At 34.2% G+C, this 15,819-nt stretch overlaps 2 protein-coding genes across 4 annotated transcripts in view; one reads left to right on the forward strand and one right to left on the reverse strand.

Annotated features, from left to right (window-relative positions):
* Positions 1 to 7,087, reverse strand: part of trappc9 (trafficking protein particle complex subunit 9) — a 235,626-nt gene extending 228,539 nt beyond the window's left edge. For 2 of the 3 annotated variants that reach the window (XM_059509121.1, XM_059509119.1), the window contains exons 1-4: positions 7,035 to 7,087; positions 5,618 to 6,218; positions 1,595 to 1,740; positions 469 to 594 (exon numbers count right to left, since the gene is read on the reverse strand). In XM_059509121.1, the coding sequence (XP_059365104.1) occupies positions 469 to 594; positions 1,595 to 1,740; positions 5,618 to 6,201 (856 nt within the window). In that variant the 5' untranslated portion in view covers positions 6,202 to 6,218; positions 7,035 to 7,087. Of the gene's footprint in view, positions 1 to 468; positions 595 to 1,594; positions 1,741 to 5,617; positions 6,219 to 6,929 lie in introns of all 3 variants that reach the window. The other variant, XM_059509120.1, reaches the window with a different exon arrangement.
* A 1,093-nt stretch (positions 7,088 to 8,180) lies between these two features.
* LOC132103991 (ras-related GTP-binding protein C-like) lies at positions 8,181 to 14,935 on the forward strand. The gene is made up of 8 exons (XM_059509122.1): positions 8,181 to 8,584; positions 9,746 to 9,949; positions 10,091 to 10,290; positions 11,070 to 11,184; positions 11,697 to 11,839; positions 13,513 to 13,661; positions 14,074 to 14,426; positions 14,464 to 14,935. Exons 1-7 carry the CDS (start codon positions 8,399 to 8,401, stop codon positions 14,250 to 14,252), a joined length of 1,176 nt encoding a protein of 391 aa, XP_059365105.1. The 5' UTR covers positions 8,181 to 8,398; the 3' UTR covers positions 14,253 to 14,426; positions 14,464 to 14,935.
* Positions 14,936 to 15,819: the final 884 nt, after the last annotated feature.

The raw sequence follows: 15,819 nt of genomic DNA on the forward strand, positions 1-15,819 counted from the left end.
TTTTCCTGTGTTCTAGAATGATCTCTGCTTTAGATCAGCATAACAGATTGAGCAATAATAATATGTCTGCTTTAGACTAAATGCTTCTGTTGCTATCTGTGGATGAAAAAGGGACAATTTACTCTTAACCTTGTTTCATTTAAGAAATAAACATCCAATCAAGAGCAGTAAATTACATCAGACACATCATTTGAGAGCCATCCCACTCTTCCACTTACACATTAATTCATGATGTAAATAAAAACATTATTTCAGTTTCCATAGGAGATTCTCACGTTTCTTGCTTGAATATGTGTGAGTGGGGGGGCAAATATATACAGAAGATCTACAACAGAAATAAATATGAACTCCATAATCTCTCAAGCCACTATAATGAAAAGATGAAGGAAAAAAAGTCATCTTGATATTTTTGGGGAAACCATTTGTTCAGATAAAAGGGATGTTATAGACGTGTCTGACTGCACTGACCAGGTCTGTGTCTCTTTCCAGCATCGGCAGCAGAGGAGACGCTGGGTTTGCGGGCTCCACTCTTCCCCGTAGTGCCTCCTGGGTAATGGAAGATAACAGAAGCAGAACACAGCCCCTCCAAAGCAGCTGAGGAGCAACACACAAACCAGTTCAGTTTCTATTCATCACCTGACAGTTGATCTGTCATGCAGGTTTTAAACGAAGATGCTTGGAGTTGAAGATTATGACAAAAGTTAACTGGGTTTGTGATCTTAGTTAGCTGATCAGCACATGAGTTTGAAAAATGGATATAACTTTGCACTGGCATGCAAATGATTTTAGCACACCAGGCTTATTACAGTTAGCTAAAACTAAAAAACAAACAAAAAAAACTATTTATTTCAGTCTTAATAACTTAAATAAAAAATGACTAAAAAACTATAGTTAAACTACATTTACAAACGTACAAAAAGTATTAAAACTTAGACTTCAAATGAAAACAGAAAATTTAAAAAAATTAAAATGTTAACACTTATAGTTTACTAAAACTATATATGCCTGTGTGTGTGTGTGTGTGTGTTAAAATAAGATTATTTTTCCACCTATTAACATTTATTGATTTTTATTTAAAGAACTAAAACTAAATGCATATATATCTCTATATATCTATATATATATCTCTCTATATATATAGCTCTATATATCTTTTAAAATATATATTTTTTAAAGATATAATTTTAAAGATTTAGTAAATTTGTTGAGTTTTGTTATTTGTATTTTTTTATATGGCTATATAGATTTTAATCATTTTTAAATTAATATAATTAATCTATCTATATATATATATATAGATAGATAGATAGATAGATAGATAGATAGATAGATAGATATAGATATATATATAGATAGATAGATAGATATTGATAGATATATATATTAATTATATTAATTTAAAAATGATTAAAATCTATATAGCCATATAAAAAAAATACAAATAACAAAACTCAACAAATTTACTAAATCTTTAAAATTAAAATTAATCTTTAAAAACTATTTAAAATAATGAATATAAACTATAGAAGTATCACAATGATATTAAAATAACTGACTTGTGGTAAAAGTATAAATCAGTCAATCATTAGCTTACCTCCCAGCCACAGGAAGTCATTGACAGAGCGCAGCAGCTCTACAGCCATGTGATAATGTACAAGAGCATCCTGCAGCATGCCTGCCTGAAGACACAGATCCCCGACGTGTTTCCTCATGCGGCCCTGACAGCGTTTCTTATAGTGCCTGAGGAAGAGGAGCAGCAACAGGCGTCAGATAAATATTCAGCATTTATGCACAGAGCTTAATCGATGCAAGACACACTCGCAGCCAAGTGCAGGTGACGTCAGCCATATTTAATTAAAGTTATTTTTATCAGCGGGGAATCCATGTCATCTCATTTGGCTCTCCTTATATGAAACACAAATATGCTGATGTGGTTTTGCATTAAGCTTGGTCTTCTTTCTTAGCCCAGGATTTACAGACAGAGAGAGGGAAGCTGGAGCTGAAGATACAGATGCAGTGGGAAGAGGATGCACAGGCAAAACTGGGAGGGATTTTAACTAAAGGGGTCACAAAGTAACGATGTCAATCCCACAGAGATGAAGTAACTAAATAAATTTTTTAAAATGAGGGATTTAGATTTTATAAACATGAGGAGGTAGTGGAAGGACCCCTATAGATAGTAGTGTGCACGAGGGTCAAGTGTTATTCAAGTTAGAGCCAGACAAAACAGGAGAAGCAACTTCATGCTAGGACTTTCATAAATGTACACTTTTACATAGAGAAGAAGCATCAGTATAATTACTTTAAATTATCAGCAGTCTGATTAAACCAATATTGAATCATTTTTCTTTTATTAAATTTTGACAAATTAAAAATACACTAATCTATCATCTTGAAATCTTTCAATGCCACATTGGAGGGGAAAAAAAGATACACACCAAAAGTATAAATAAAAAATATAAATCACAGCTGCTACATTTAATAAATGTTAAAATAATAATATCTTGTTTTATCTTATATATATATAGAGAGAGAATTCTATAATAATAGAAAAAACTTAACATCAAACTTAACATATCTAATCAGTAGTGCTGGACGATTAATCGAAAAGTAATCGAAACCGAAATTCAGAACCTCTAACCGATTTAATTTTCCCATGTCTGTTATTTCGGTTTTTTAATCCTGTTAATACTTCCCCCTTAAAAGCATACTAGCGCGTGTGTTGCCAGTGTTGCCAACTTGGCAACGTGGTCGCTAGATTTTGCGACTTTTTTCCAAAAAAGCGACTAGTGACAAATCTAGCGACTTTTTGGCAAAACCTTTAGTCTCTGAGACTCTCCGGTTCTGCAGCACGAGCGCGAGCTCTCTCTTTGCCAGTGCGCGCACACGTCTCTCTTCTGTATCTGCTCTGTTCAGTGACTGCAGAGAGGAGCAGCACTTTCAGTAAAAAAAAAAAAAGGATATTCTGTTGCTTCTAACTCTATTTTACATGCAAGTATAGCTGACATCAGTCACAGCACAACCACTGACTTTATCATATGTGTATTTGATTTCATTAGACAATGTTCTGAATAGGATTTTAGTGCAGATTAATGTTTGAGAGCTGGTTATGTAGTCTTAATGGACTGCGTTTCAGTCTAGTTTTATTGAGAATTTAGCTGAATTAAAATGCAGTATGTGAGCATAGGGAGGCAATACACACGACACACTTACGTCATAAATGGGCTAATTGGTGACTTTTCAGGTGGGGTTTAGCTACTTTCCACTGAAAGAAGTTGGCAACACTGGTAGCCACATTACTCTGCCCCGTCCAGTCAGTGGCATAAAAGCAAAAAAAATAAAAAAATATATATAAATATCTCACCTTTAATAGTCAATCATATTTATAGTACAAACCTTGTCAGTGAACTATGAGGGCAAAAAAAAAAAAGAGAAACAAAATATTCGTTTATTAATCATAATCGAGGTAAAATGTTCAATTAATCAAGGTTTTGATTTTAGGCCATAATCATCCAGCCCTACTAATGAGTTATATTCATTTGAAGGTAATGACTTATTCTCTGGGAGACAGGAGTATAAAATGTTTCTATCCATGAATCCCTAATATTATAATTAAATAATAAATATTAATATTAATAAATAGATGAATATGAATAAATATTAAATGAATATTTTTTGTATGCATTAAAAATAAAAAATATATGTAAAAATAAAACTAATATTATTGCTTTATATTAATAAATGTAGTATTTAAAAACATATAATCTATATTTAGAATCTATATTTATCAGCTAAACTCAGAGTGTTTGTTTTTTATAGACACATGGATGTCATATTCAAATTCATGCTGCGACCGTAGATGAGATGAGCATAAAGCTTTGCGAGCAATCACTCATGAATTACTGAATGACATCCATGCATTTCTGCACTTCAAACAGACAGTGAATAAGAAATACACTTGATCAAACACTTGACCCTGTCAGGCACCAGGACTCAGAGAACCTTCGACTTTATCCTAAAGCGACAAGTCAGGCAGCTCAAAAAAAACAAAAAAGACACACTTCACCTTTAAACAATCAACTCAGATAATATGAGGAACCAAAGACTCAATGACTTTTTCCATTCCTGCACATTGACTTTCTACTCTAAACTAAGACACGAGACAATCGAGGTCCAACCACTGTGTCACTGACGGGGAGAGGAAGAGGCTGATCGGGTAAGAATGAACTAAAGCAGGAGACAGAACTACCGGCTCACCTTTTCACACCCAATAATAAACTCACAGGACAGTATGAAAGAAAAGAAGAAAGACCAATAAAACAAGGCAAAACAACAGGAGGGGAAGAAAAAACAACAATCATGAAAAACAAATGGCAAAACTCATAAAACAGGATTGAAGATCATGCACGGTTGACCTACAAGCAAAACATCATATTCTGTGACTCCTGGGCATTCATTAATAATTACCAGTCAACTCAGACTTCATTCAAAATAAATTAATTTAAAATTAAATTCTAAATAAAATGCTTATAACTATATATAAATACATCATTTGTTTTGATTCTTTTATCTATTCATTTATTTGACTCTATTATAAATATATAAACATATTTTATTAGTTTACTTGCATGCCATGTGACCATTATGTTACATTAGAGTATTGTGTGCAAATGCTAATAATAGGTAAAAGTCACAAAAATGTAAAATAAATACATTCAAAATAAAACACTTAAAACAAAAATATGTAAACAAATGCATATAAATCCTTAAATATATACAAATATATCGAATTTGTTTAGTTGCATGTGGTGTTGGTTAATAGCCACGGGAATGATTCATGAATATGCTAATTAATTGTTCAATTATTACTATAAAACGTTAATTTTAATAAATCAATTCAAAATAACACACTTAAAACAATACATAAATACGTAAATCTAAATATTTTATTATTGAGATTTTATTTATAATATATATATATATATATATATATAACCTTTATTTAAACAGGAAAAGTCCCATTAAAATATATATTAAAAATATTTATATTAGAAATATAAATAATAATATTTTTTAAAAGTCAATATTTTAGGTCAAAGGGGTTCAGCTGATAAAAAAAGCTTGGAAATCCATTGCCTGAATAAAAATAGCGAAAACTAAAATCAATCCATTTAAATGCTACAAGTAAATTTAGGCATCAGAACATTATAATGTTCAGTATAAAAATACATATATTAAGAGACTTGCCTTATATAGATTTATTTAACAGTGGGAATAAATTAATACAGTTTTTCATAAATAATTTTAAGTTACCATTCAGTGATAGTAAAGCTAATCTAAAATATAAATATAGAGAAAATAGCATGTTCAAGTCAATAACTGGTCAATAAATCCAAATAATCAAACAATACATAAAAAATCTTTAATTTCAACCGATATAGTACCTCTATATTATGTATCCCTAATAGTGATGCTTGTCTTAGCAAGATAATAATTAGTGTACATTGAAATTTTATTCAGCCACCCTTATCTAGATATTGGCATCTGGGTAATAGGTTTTCCAATAGAAGATTTTTCTGGCAATAAAGACGAGCACATTCTCGGAGCCCAAACTCACCTGCTGTCTGTGTCCAAGCCCACAAAGTCCTTCTTCTCGAATGGCACACACAGCAGTTGTAACTTATCGCCGGATTTATCGGTTGCTCTGTCCAGCCTTTTCGACTCCAGGACAATAAATATGGACTCCACGAAATCCTCCACCCGCTTCTCCACATCAGGACAGTCGTCGTAGCTGGGGTAGAAGGCCACATCTGTCCGCTGCTGTTCGGCCACCTCCCCCTGCAGCCCGAACACCAGCAGCCTCGAGTCGTACAGCGTGGAGCCGAACACCTCCTTCTGCCCGTGGAAGCGGTCGGACGTCTGCGGCCACTCTTTGACCGTGGTGCAGCTGGTCACCGAGATGAGACCCACCACTTTGCGGTGAGTCTGAAAGTCGCCCCACTCGTTGTTCTCAGGAGGGTAATGGTGGCGGTATCTGATGAAGAGCACGCGCTGGGAGTCCCGTATGCTGACCTGGCTCACGCTGGTGATCCGTTTGTAGATGCGGAAGAACTGGTCCTCTGGGACGATGCCCATGGGCTGGACCACCACCAGGACCGTCTGATGGTCCTCAGCACACTGCATGTAGTCTGGGACGCTCATGTCTGCATACAGCAACTCTAGAAAATGAAAACAATCCACACAACAACATATACTTTTATTATTTAGCAGGTTTCAAACATTTTGATGCCTGATGTATAGTAAATGCTAACAGGCAAAATAGAAGATTATACTAAATAAGACATTTTAATTAATAAAAGTAATCATTTTATTTCTAACGGGTATATATATTTGCTCAGAAATGCAGTAAAAAGAAATATTTTGAAATATTATATTATTATTAACTGTTTTGTAATTGAATACATTTTTAAAATCTAATTGATCCCTGTGATGCAAAGCTGAATGTTCAGCATCATTACTCCAGTCTTCAGTGTCACATGATCCTTCACAAATCATTCAAATATGCTAATTTCCAGAAAATGTATAATATTGTTCGTATTATCAATGTTGAAAACAATAATGTATCGTGGTAAACCGAAATTAACGTTTAATTGTCATTTAAAACACACGAATAAAACAGGACTACTGAATTAACTTCAGTAATCTTGTTAATAGAATTAATATTTTACATATGAAACATAAATTGAATAAAACATTATAACATCTAGCATTATAAACACACAAGTCAAATGTTTCAGCCTTGCATACAACAATCATCGTTGTTTGTTCATTCAGTAACATATTTGACAACATTTGTGTTTATCTCGGTCTGATTTCAAAGGCGTTTGAATTAAACATGACATCAATAAGGCAACAGTGTTTTAACGTACGCAAAGAAACCCACAACACAGAGAGTGTAAAATGTATTCCAATATAACGATGACAGGATAATTATATGCTTTTAAAATATGTTGTAAACGCTTGTTTTTACTCACAAACGCTCTTCCTGTCTACACTGCTGCTGCTTCTTCTGCTACTGTCCGTCAGTGAATGGCGTGTGACTAATGCTTGTGTTTATAAGCGCCCCCTGGTGGATGAGCGCCATCATAATATAATATAATATAATATAATATAATATAATATAATATAATATAATATAATATAATATAATATAATATAATATAATATAATATAATATAATATAATATAATATATTTTTTCATATTTCACATTATACTCACATTTCTGAACATTCTAATTTATAATTTATTTATAATCCTAGTGTATGAATTGAATAGAATAGAATTTATATATTTTTTCTTTTATCACATATGATTAGAATTTATTTATAATCATAATAAAATATAAAATATGATAATGTACACAAATAAAAATATAATATCTGTATTTTAGAGTAAAGTTCTAGTATATTAATAGAATAGAATAGAATAGAATAGAATTGATCATATTTTTTTCTTTATTATCTCATTATAAGAAATATAAAGTACAGGAGGAATAAACATAATTTCTTAATTATACTTTCTAATTATAATGTGTTTATAATCCTACAGTAAAAATCAATACAGTAAAATAATATACACACACACACACATTTAAAACTGGTTAATAATTTATTTTATAATTCTAGTTTAATTCTAATATAATATATTTATATTATAAATTATAATATATATTTTATATGTTTAACTTTTGCAATAAAAATATAAAGAATTGGGGGGTGACATTACAGAATGATAATTTTTCATTATTAATTTTATAATCCTAGTACAGTAAAATACTCAAAATAAAAATATAGATTCTGTATTTTTTAAAGTTCTCATATAGATTTATTTTATTCATTTCATTTAGCTGACACTTTTATCCAAAGTGTACTTTTATCCAAACTTATTTATATACCATAAATAAGTTTTGTACATTAAATTCAAAACAAAAAAGTGTGTGTTCTGCATTATAAACGAATAAATGGCGAAATTAAATGCTTAAAAATATTATTGAGCTAGTAAATAGCACTTTTCATCGTCTTTCATATTATATTCAGAACATAGTTATAAATGTAAGCGAGAGGTTGAGAGCAGAGAGCGCTCCACCCAGAGGCCTCCCTCACACCGTGGGCCTCTCCGCTCGCCTGCAGCCGTCCCCCTCTGCGCCTGTCATATGATCAGCTTCCCGTTTGTTTGTGTTCATGCAGCAAGCTAACCGCTTCCCACTATGAAACCTCCTCATCTGTGTCCAAACTGAACTTGTAATCCACACCGATCCCATCTCAAATCACCCAAACAGCCTACAGAGTCCACACAGACAGATCAGAGGCATTTAAAGCTTTAAAAACAGGGTTATAATGTCGATCGAGTACGAGGAGCAGCTAGCCGGAAGCCTGGTGGACTCTTTCCCTAAAGATTTCGGCTACGGTGTGGATAACATGGACATGATGCAGGAAAACCTGGAAAACTCTCCGTCTGCAGACAATAAACCCCGAATCCTGCTGATGGGACTGAGGCGCAGCGGGAAATCCTCCATCCAGAAGGTCAGATCCCATTGGGATACAGTAACGTTACTGCACGAACTATAAAAGTACCATGGTAAAGCCTTGGATTTGGACACTAATATGATAATACCACGCTGTTCTATGAAGTACCGAGGTGTACCATTTCTTACAAAAACACACTGTAGGAGTACCATGGTACAATAATGGCGTCAGATGGTAGTAGGATGGTTATTTTACGTATAACGTTACCGTGAGACGTTCGAGATACCATGGTACATATTCAAAAACATGATATTATAACCATGGTACTAGTGCTGTAGTACCAAAAACTGGACATGTACCAATGGAGTTGCTGCCATACAAATACAATTGTATATGAATTTCAGTATCATGGTGTATTTAGTCGTACCACAGTATTCTCATCAATGTAGCTACTATGGTACATATAGGGTCAGCTGTTTTAAGCTATGTTACTTTTTGGTATTTTTTTGAAATTGTAACCATTATAGTAATGAACAATAACATGGTATTACCATTTTATATTTTATTTTGTAATATTAATATTCTTGTATTTATTTTTATGTAATTATCTATATTGTATATAAAACATTGTATATTTTTATATGGTTTCTATATAAAGTATTCTACTTTTAGCAAGGTTATGTTGTACTTTTATGTTATTTATCTTTTATTCAGCTAAACATATAGCAGATGGATGGACATTTTATTGAGTGCTTGTTGTAGATTTCCTACTGAATTAAAAAAAAAAAGTTATTTTGTTAAACGTCTAGTGATCATATTGTGCATGATTCACCAGTGTATGCATGTTATTGCGTAAAAGACAAATGCTTTTCTTCATATTTTATCACAATGGAAGATCTACTGATTCTGCTGACATAACCGCGTGAAATGCATTGCTTCATGTTACTATAATTGCAAAAGAACATTTCCGCTTATTTTGAAATAACATTTAATGCTGCTTAAAATCCCTCGTCCTCTGGATCTCATTTTCTGTTGGAGGTATTTAGATGACATAATATTTTAGTTTTCATCTGGGTTTGCAAGATGGTTTTATTTCTGTGTGAGCCTTGTGTTTATAATTATATACCGTAATAATGAATGTATCAGATAGGTTTTATAATTTCTGTAGGCCATATGTACATTGCATATTCACCTGTGGTTTAATGTTGTGAATCTCAGGTGGTGTTTCATAAGATGTCCCCGAATGAGACGCTCTTCCTGGAGAGCACCAACAAGATCTGCAAGGACGACATCTCTGGCAGTTCCTTCGTGAACTTTCACATATGGGACTTTCCGGGGCAGGTGGACTTTTTCGACCCCACATTCGATTACGAGATGATTTTCAGGGGCACTGGTGCGTTGATTTTCGTCATTGATGCTCAGGTGAGCCGACATCAGCGAAATTTGAGGATCCTGATAGTGATTGGTGTTTAATATGCTTCCTTTCATTTGGAATTGGCTCTGTTCCTGGCAAAGACTTTGCAGCTATCTTACCATTGTGTTTGGATGTCTCTCTCTCTAAAGGATGACTATGTAGAAGCATTAGGCCGACTACATCTGACAGTGTCGAGAGCATTCAGGGTGAACCCAGAGATCAATTTCGAGGTGTTTATACACAAGGTGGACGGTTTATCAGATGATCATAAGATAGAAACGCAGAGAGACATTCATCAGAGGGCTAATGATGATCTAGCTGACGCCAGTCTGGAAAAGCTTCACCTCAGGTTGGTCATACTGATTCTAAAGCCGGATCAATTTGCCATGATACAGTCTAATAACAGATAGAGAGCGTTTGGTTGGATTATTCTGTGCTGCTTTCAGCTGGGTTACAATGATATTCCAGCAAGTTCCAACAGGTTAACAATGTTTTATAAAACTAAAACTATTAAAATATTTTTTTCATGAATTGAAAGAAAGCAGAAAAAATCTAAATATTAGAAAGATTATGATAAAAAGCTGAAATAAAATATTATTTGATTTTTAAAAAATCTATAAGAGAACATGTTGCCTTGGCAACTTGGAAAGTGGAAAAAATAAAAATAAAAGGTAAAAATAAGAAAATTCACTGTGTTTATATTGTTTTTAAAATATACTGTACAACATAATATAATGTTTACTTTTATTATTAAGCAAATTGGTGCACTTTACAATAAGGTTGCATTTGTTAACATTTAATGAACTACGTTAGCTATCAAACTAGCAACGAGAACTTCTAAAGCATTTATCACTTTAATTAATGTTGATTCCAACATGTACTAATACATTTTAAAAAAAGGATTTATTAATGTTATTTTATGGACTAACAATGATCAGTTTTAATAAATACTGTAACAATGTATTGCTTATTGTTAGTTAACATTAGTTCATACATTAAATAAAATTAACAAATGGATCCTTATTGTAAATTGCTACCGGCAAATAGTTTGAAATTTTCTGGCATTTCTGGATTAAATGAACTGATATATTATGTTAATGTGCAATATTTCTCTTTATTTGTTTTCAGTTTCTATCTCACCAGCATCTATGATCACTCCATATTTGAGGCCTTCAGTAAGGTGGTCCAGAAGCTCATCCCTCAACTGCCCACTCTGGAAAACCTCCTCAACATATTCATTTCTGTATGTACACAGCTGTATCCTAATCTTTATTGTCTCTCTTCAATTCTAGAGTGCAACCTGAGCCAGATTCCATTTTTTCTGTACTTGGTCTAGTCAAAATGAAAGTGAAAAGTGAAAGTGACGTGACATTCAGCCAAGTATGGTGACCCATACTTAGAATTTGTGCTCTTCATTTAACCCATCCGAAGTGCACACAAACAGAGCAGTGAACACACACACACACACCCGGAGCAGTGGGCAGCCATTTATGCTGCGGCGCCCGGGGAGCAGTTGGGGGTTCGATGCCTTGCTCAAGGGCACCTAAGTCATGGTATTGAAGGTGGAGAGAAAACTGTACATGCACTCTCCCCACCTACAATTCCTGCCGGCCCGGGACTCGAACTCACAACCTTTCGATTGCGAGTCCGACTCTCTAACCATTAGGCCACGACTTAAGATAGTATCTTTTTAAATATGAGTCAAATAACAATTTACCACGTGCATATTTGTCAATATAATTTTCCCCCTTTCAGAATTCCGGGATTGAGAAAGCGTTCCTGTTCGATGTGGTCAGTAAAATCTACATCGCCACAGACAGCTCTCCAGTGGACATGCAGTCATACGAGCTCTGCTGTGACATGATCGATGTTGTCATCGACGTTTCATGTATTTACGGGTGAGAAACTGTGATGCAGCGCTCTATCAATTATTAGTGGTCGACCGATATTGTTGTTTTTTTGAAAGCCGATGCCGATATCTTGGAAAGCAGGGGGGCCCGATAGCATATATATATATATATATATATATATATATATATATATATACAGTACAGACCAAAAGTTTGGACACACCTTCTCATTCAAAGAGTTTTCTTTATTTTCATGACTATGTAGATTCACACTGAAGGCATCAAAACTATGAATTAACACATGTGGAATTATATATGGAATTATATACATAACAAAAAAGTGTGAAACAACTGAAAATATGTCATATTGTAGGTTCTTCAAAGTAGCCACCCTTTGCTTTGATCACTGCTTTGCACACTCTTGGCATTCTCTTGATGAGCTTCAAGAGGTAGTCACCTGAAATGGTCTTCCAACAGTCTTGAAGGAGTTCCCTGAGAGATGCTTAGCACTTGTTGGCCCTTTTGCCTTCTGTCTGCGGTCCAGCTCACCCCTAAACCATCTCGATTGGGTTCAGGTCCGGTGACTGTGGAGGCCAGGTCATCTGGCGCAGCACCCCATCACTCTCCTTCTTGGTCAAATAGCCCTTGATGCCTTCAGTGTGACTCTACAATTTTCATAGTCATGAAAATAAAGAAAACTCTTTGAATGAGAAGGTGTGTCCAAACTTTTGGTCTGTACTGTATGTATTTGCTTAATGCTGATGGCAAACGAAAAAGTATTATAATGTTTGCCTTTCTATTACTAATAATATAAAAGCAATCTTTACAATACTTTTTGTATACATTATTTCTTTTTTTAACCATTCTATCTGATTATTAGACAGACTTCTATTCGTATTAGACAGAACTGTTAATGATGACAGTGAACAAGAGGGAGAATGTGAGCACTGTGTGTACTCAGGTGCTGCTGTTCTCAGCGCTGTCAAAATAAAAGTCCCGCCTCGAACACTTCGGCCAAGCAGAAAAACTTATCAGCAGATACCGATATTTTAAAAATGCCAAATATCGGCCGATATATCGGCCAACCACTATCAATAATACACTACCATTCAGAAATTCTGGAGACGTATGATTTTTTAAAAATGTTTTTGAAAGACGTCTCTTATGCTTACCAAGAATAGATTTCTTTATTAGATGGATTTTCAATTTAAATATATATATTTAGGTGAAATTACATTTTCAATTTTGGCATTATGATTCTTCAGAAATCATTCTAATTTGCTAATTTGCTGCTCAAAAAACATTTATTATTCTTATCAATTATCAATTTTTATCAGTTTAATATGTCCTTACTGAATAAAAGTATTAAAGTGCCCCATGATGCCATGTTTAAGGTTCCTGATATTGTTTTGGGCGTCTCCTTAAAGAGCTTTACATGCATGCAAGGTCAAAAAACACTTTTGTTTTCTAAAAATATGCATTTAATATTCTCAAACAATTTCTTTGAAAGCAGTTCTAAGATTCAGTCTCTCTAAACCCCTCCTATCCGTGAGCATTTCTTTAAAACCGAGCCCAAACACAGTAGTGTATACTACTTTAAAATATATATTATTTTGATCTTATCTTGTTTATGCTGACAATATATAAGATAAATGTAATATATTGTTTCATCTGTTATGTGTTAGAGCTTTTTTTTTAATCCATTTATTGAATGTTTTTAGCCTAAAAGATGACGGCAATAGTAACGCTTATGATAAAGAGTCTCTAGCCATCATAAAGTTGAACAACACCACAGTGCTTTACCTGAAGGAGGTCACCAAGTTCCTGGCTCTGGTCTGCATCCTGAGAGAAGAGAGCTTTGAGAGAAAAGGTACAGACGTTTGACATGATCATTCGCTGCAAAATATCAGCATGTTTTGTTGAATTAAAGTGAGGTAAAGTGTCACATAGAACCATTTTCGGTTCTCCAAAGAACCCTTCAGTGAACAGCTCTTAAAAGAACCATGTGAAAAAAATTTCAATAATGAAACTTTTGTGGAATGGAAAGGTTCAGTGGATGTTAAAGTTCTTCACTGAACCGCAGATTCCAAAAGAAGACCATCATTTTTACGATTCTAGTGTGATTGGTTGGTCAAGTTCATAGTCCCACCTCAAACTCACGCTAGATGAATGGTTAAATAGTTATTTCGGACCAACAAAATGATAAAAGCACCACAGGGTTTCTTACATAAGAGCATCTCTTTTATAACTCTGAATATGGCTCATGTGTCTATCTTCCACAGGTTTGATAGACTACAACTTCCACTGCTTTCGAAAGGCCATTCACGAGGTATTCGAGGTGAGCAGCTCCACCCAGAGGACAGGAGCGGCGGTGCAGTCCAGCCCACCCAGCAGCAGCGGTAACGGCCTGGCACGACTCAAATCTGCAGCGTTGAACGGTACACCCAGGAGCCTGGTTTAACCTAGGACATACAGACCTCTTAAGAACACAGGGCCTTCACACTAGTGTGCTGAACGTGCGCCAACATACATGTGTGATTACTGGAGCGCTTCTCTAGTTATTCCTGCTGTCCCAGGACCTGAGAGACACTTCAGGACAGACTACATTGCTGCTTTTTTTATGATAATTTGATGTGTGTGTGTGTTTGTGTGTGTGTGTGTGTGTGTGACAGAGAGAGAGAGAGAGAGAGAAAGAGAAGGAGATTGTGTGCAAGCGCAGCATCAGCTGTTATAATGGGGGAAATGGGAACACGTAGTTTAGCCAACAGAATGAGGCACAATGAAATGATCTAGAATTTTAGAGTAAATACAGTCTCAAAAACAGTGAGCTGCCTATCATTTTTATATCATTATGTGTTTATGGTGGCCAAAAGTGTTGTCTAGGTAAGACACTCTCTTTAAGTTTCGAGGCACAGCCCACTTTTCGGACGTTTGAGGGTAAATTATACAAAAAAACATGTTCTAATGACATTTCACAAACAAGTCAAAATGGAAAGATTGCTCAAATTCTGCCTATTTTAAGTGCATTAAAATGTTTACATTGTGATAAAACACATTTTACCCAAATTCTCATTACCAGCAATAGGTCATAAAAATGTAACAGTTTTATTTTAATATTATTTTCTGTAATTCCCATTCACAAATTTTCAAAATTTTCATTACTTCAATGCTTTCATTACTTCAATACTTTAATAATTGTGTTACATAAAAAAAAATATATATATATATATATATATATTATTGAAATCCGTATAAAGGTTGTATATATATTTTTTTTTGGGGGGGGGGGGGGGTTAATTGTTCTTAAATTGTATAAACAATATTGTCACAATGTGAAATTTACAATTAAAATAGGTTTAATTTTCTTGAAGCGATACATTTCTGATTTCGTTCTTTTGGTTTTGGGGTGAAATGTGACCTGGACATGTTAGATTCACCCATAAAACAGATCTTCACTCCCTTTTGTAACAAAATTCCCATTCTTAAAGATTCCGGTTATTATCATTGGCCTGTGCTGTGATTGTGTTGGCTGCCGCTGTTATATACTTCTGACCTAATAAAGGGAGAAAAGGCTAAAGACATTTGTGAACATCGTCATGTCTCTGTGAACTGCCTTACAGCAAAATGAATCACGGAGACCTTTTTCTTCAGGAATGTACTTTTTTTTTTCTGACAAATTATCCCTAATTTAAATTTGAAGTGAATCTGGGAATAAGCATCAGCCCAGACTAACAGCAAGCACGTATTTTACCATTAAATGCTTCTTGCTAAATTCTGATATGCTGAGAACACAGAATAATGAATAATGTTGAACAAGCGATTAAAGGCATTACGTTTTCATATGTGAAGTCCCAGGGTCCAAAATATCCCTGTTTCCTTTTTTTATTACATGATTCATAATTTGATTCATTCTCAAAAATTCCCCTTTCATGAATGGATATAATGAGGGCTTGTGTGTGTCTGGGTAAGTGTGTGTACAAGAAACTCACTGCTGAGTCTGATAGTGTTGAATGATGATTGTTATTGAT

This window comes from Carassius carassius, chromosome 25 (genome assembly GCF_963082965.1).
Source record: "Carassius carassius chromosome 25, fCarCar2.1, whole genome shotgun sequence".
In the NCBI taxonomy this organism is placed as follows: domain Eukaryota; kingdom Metazoa; phylum Chordata; class Actinopteri; order Cypriniformes; family Cyprinidae; genus Carassius; species Carassius carassius.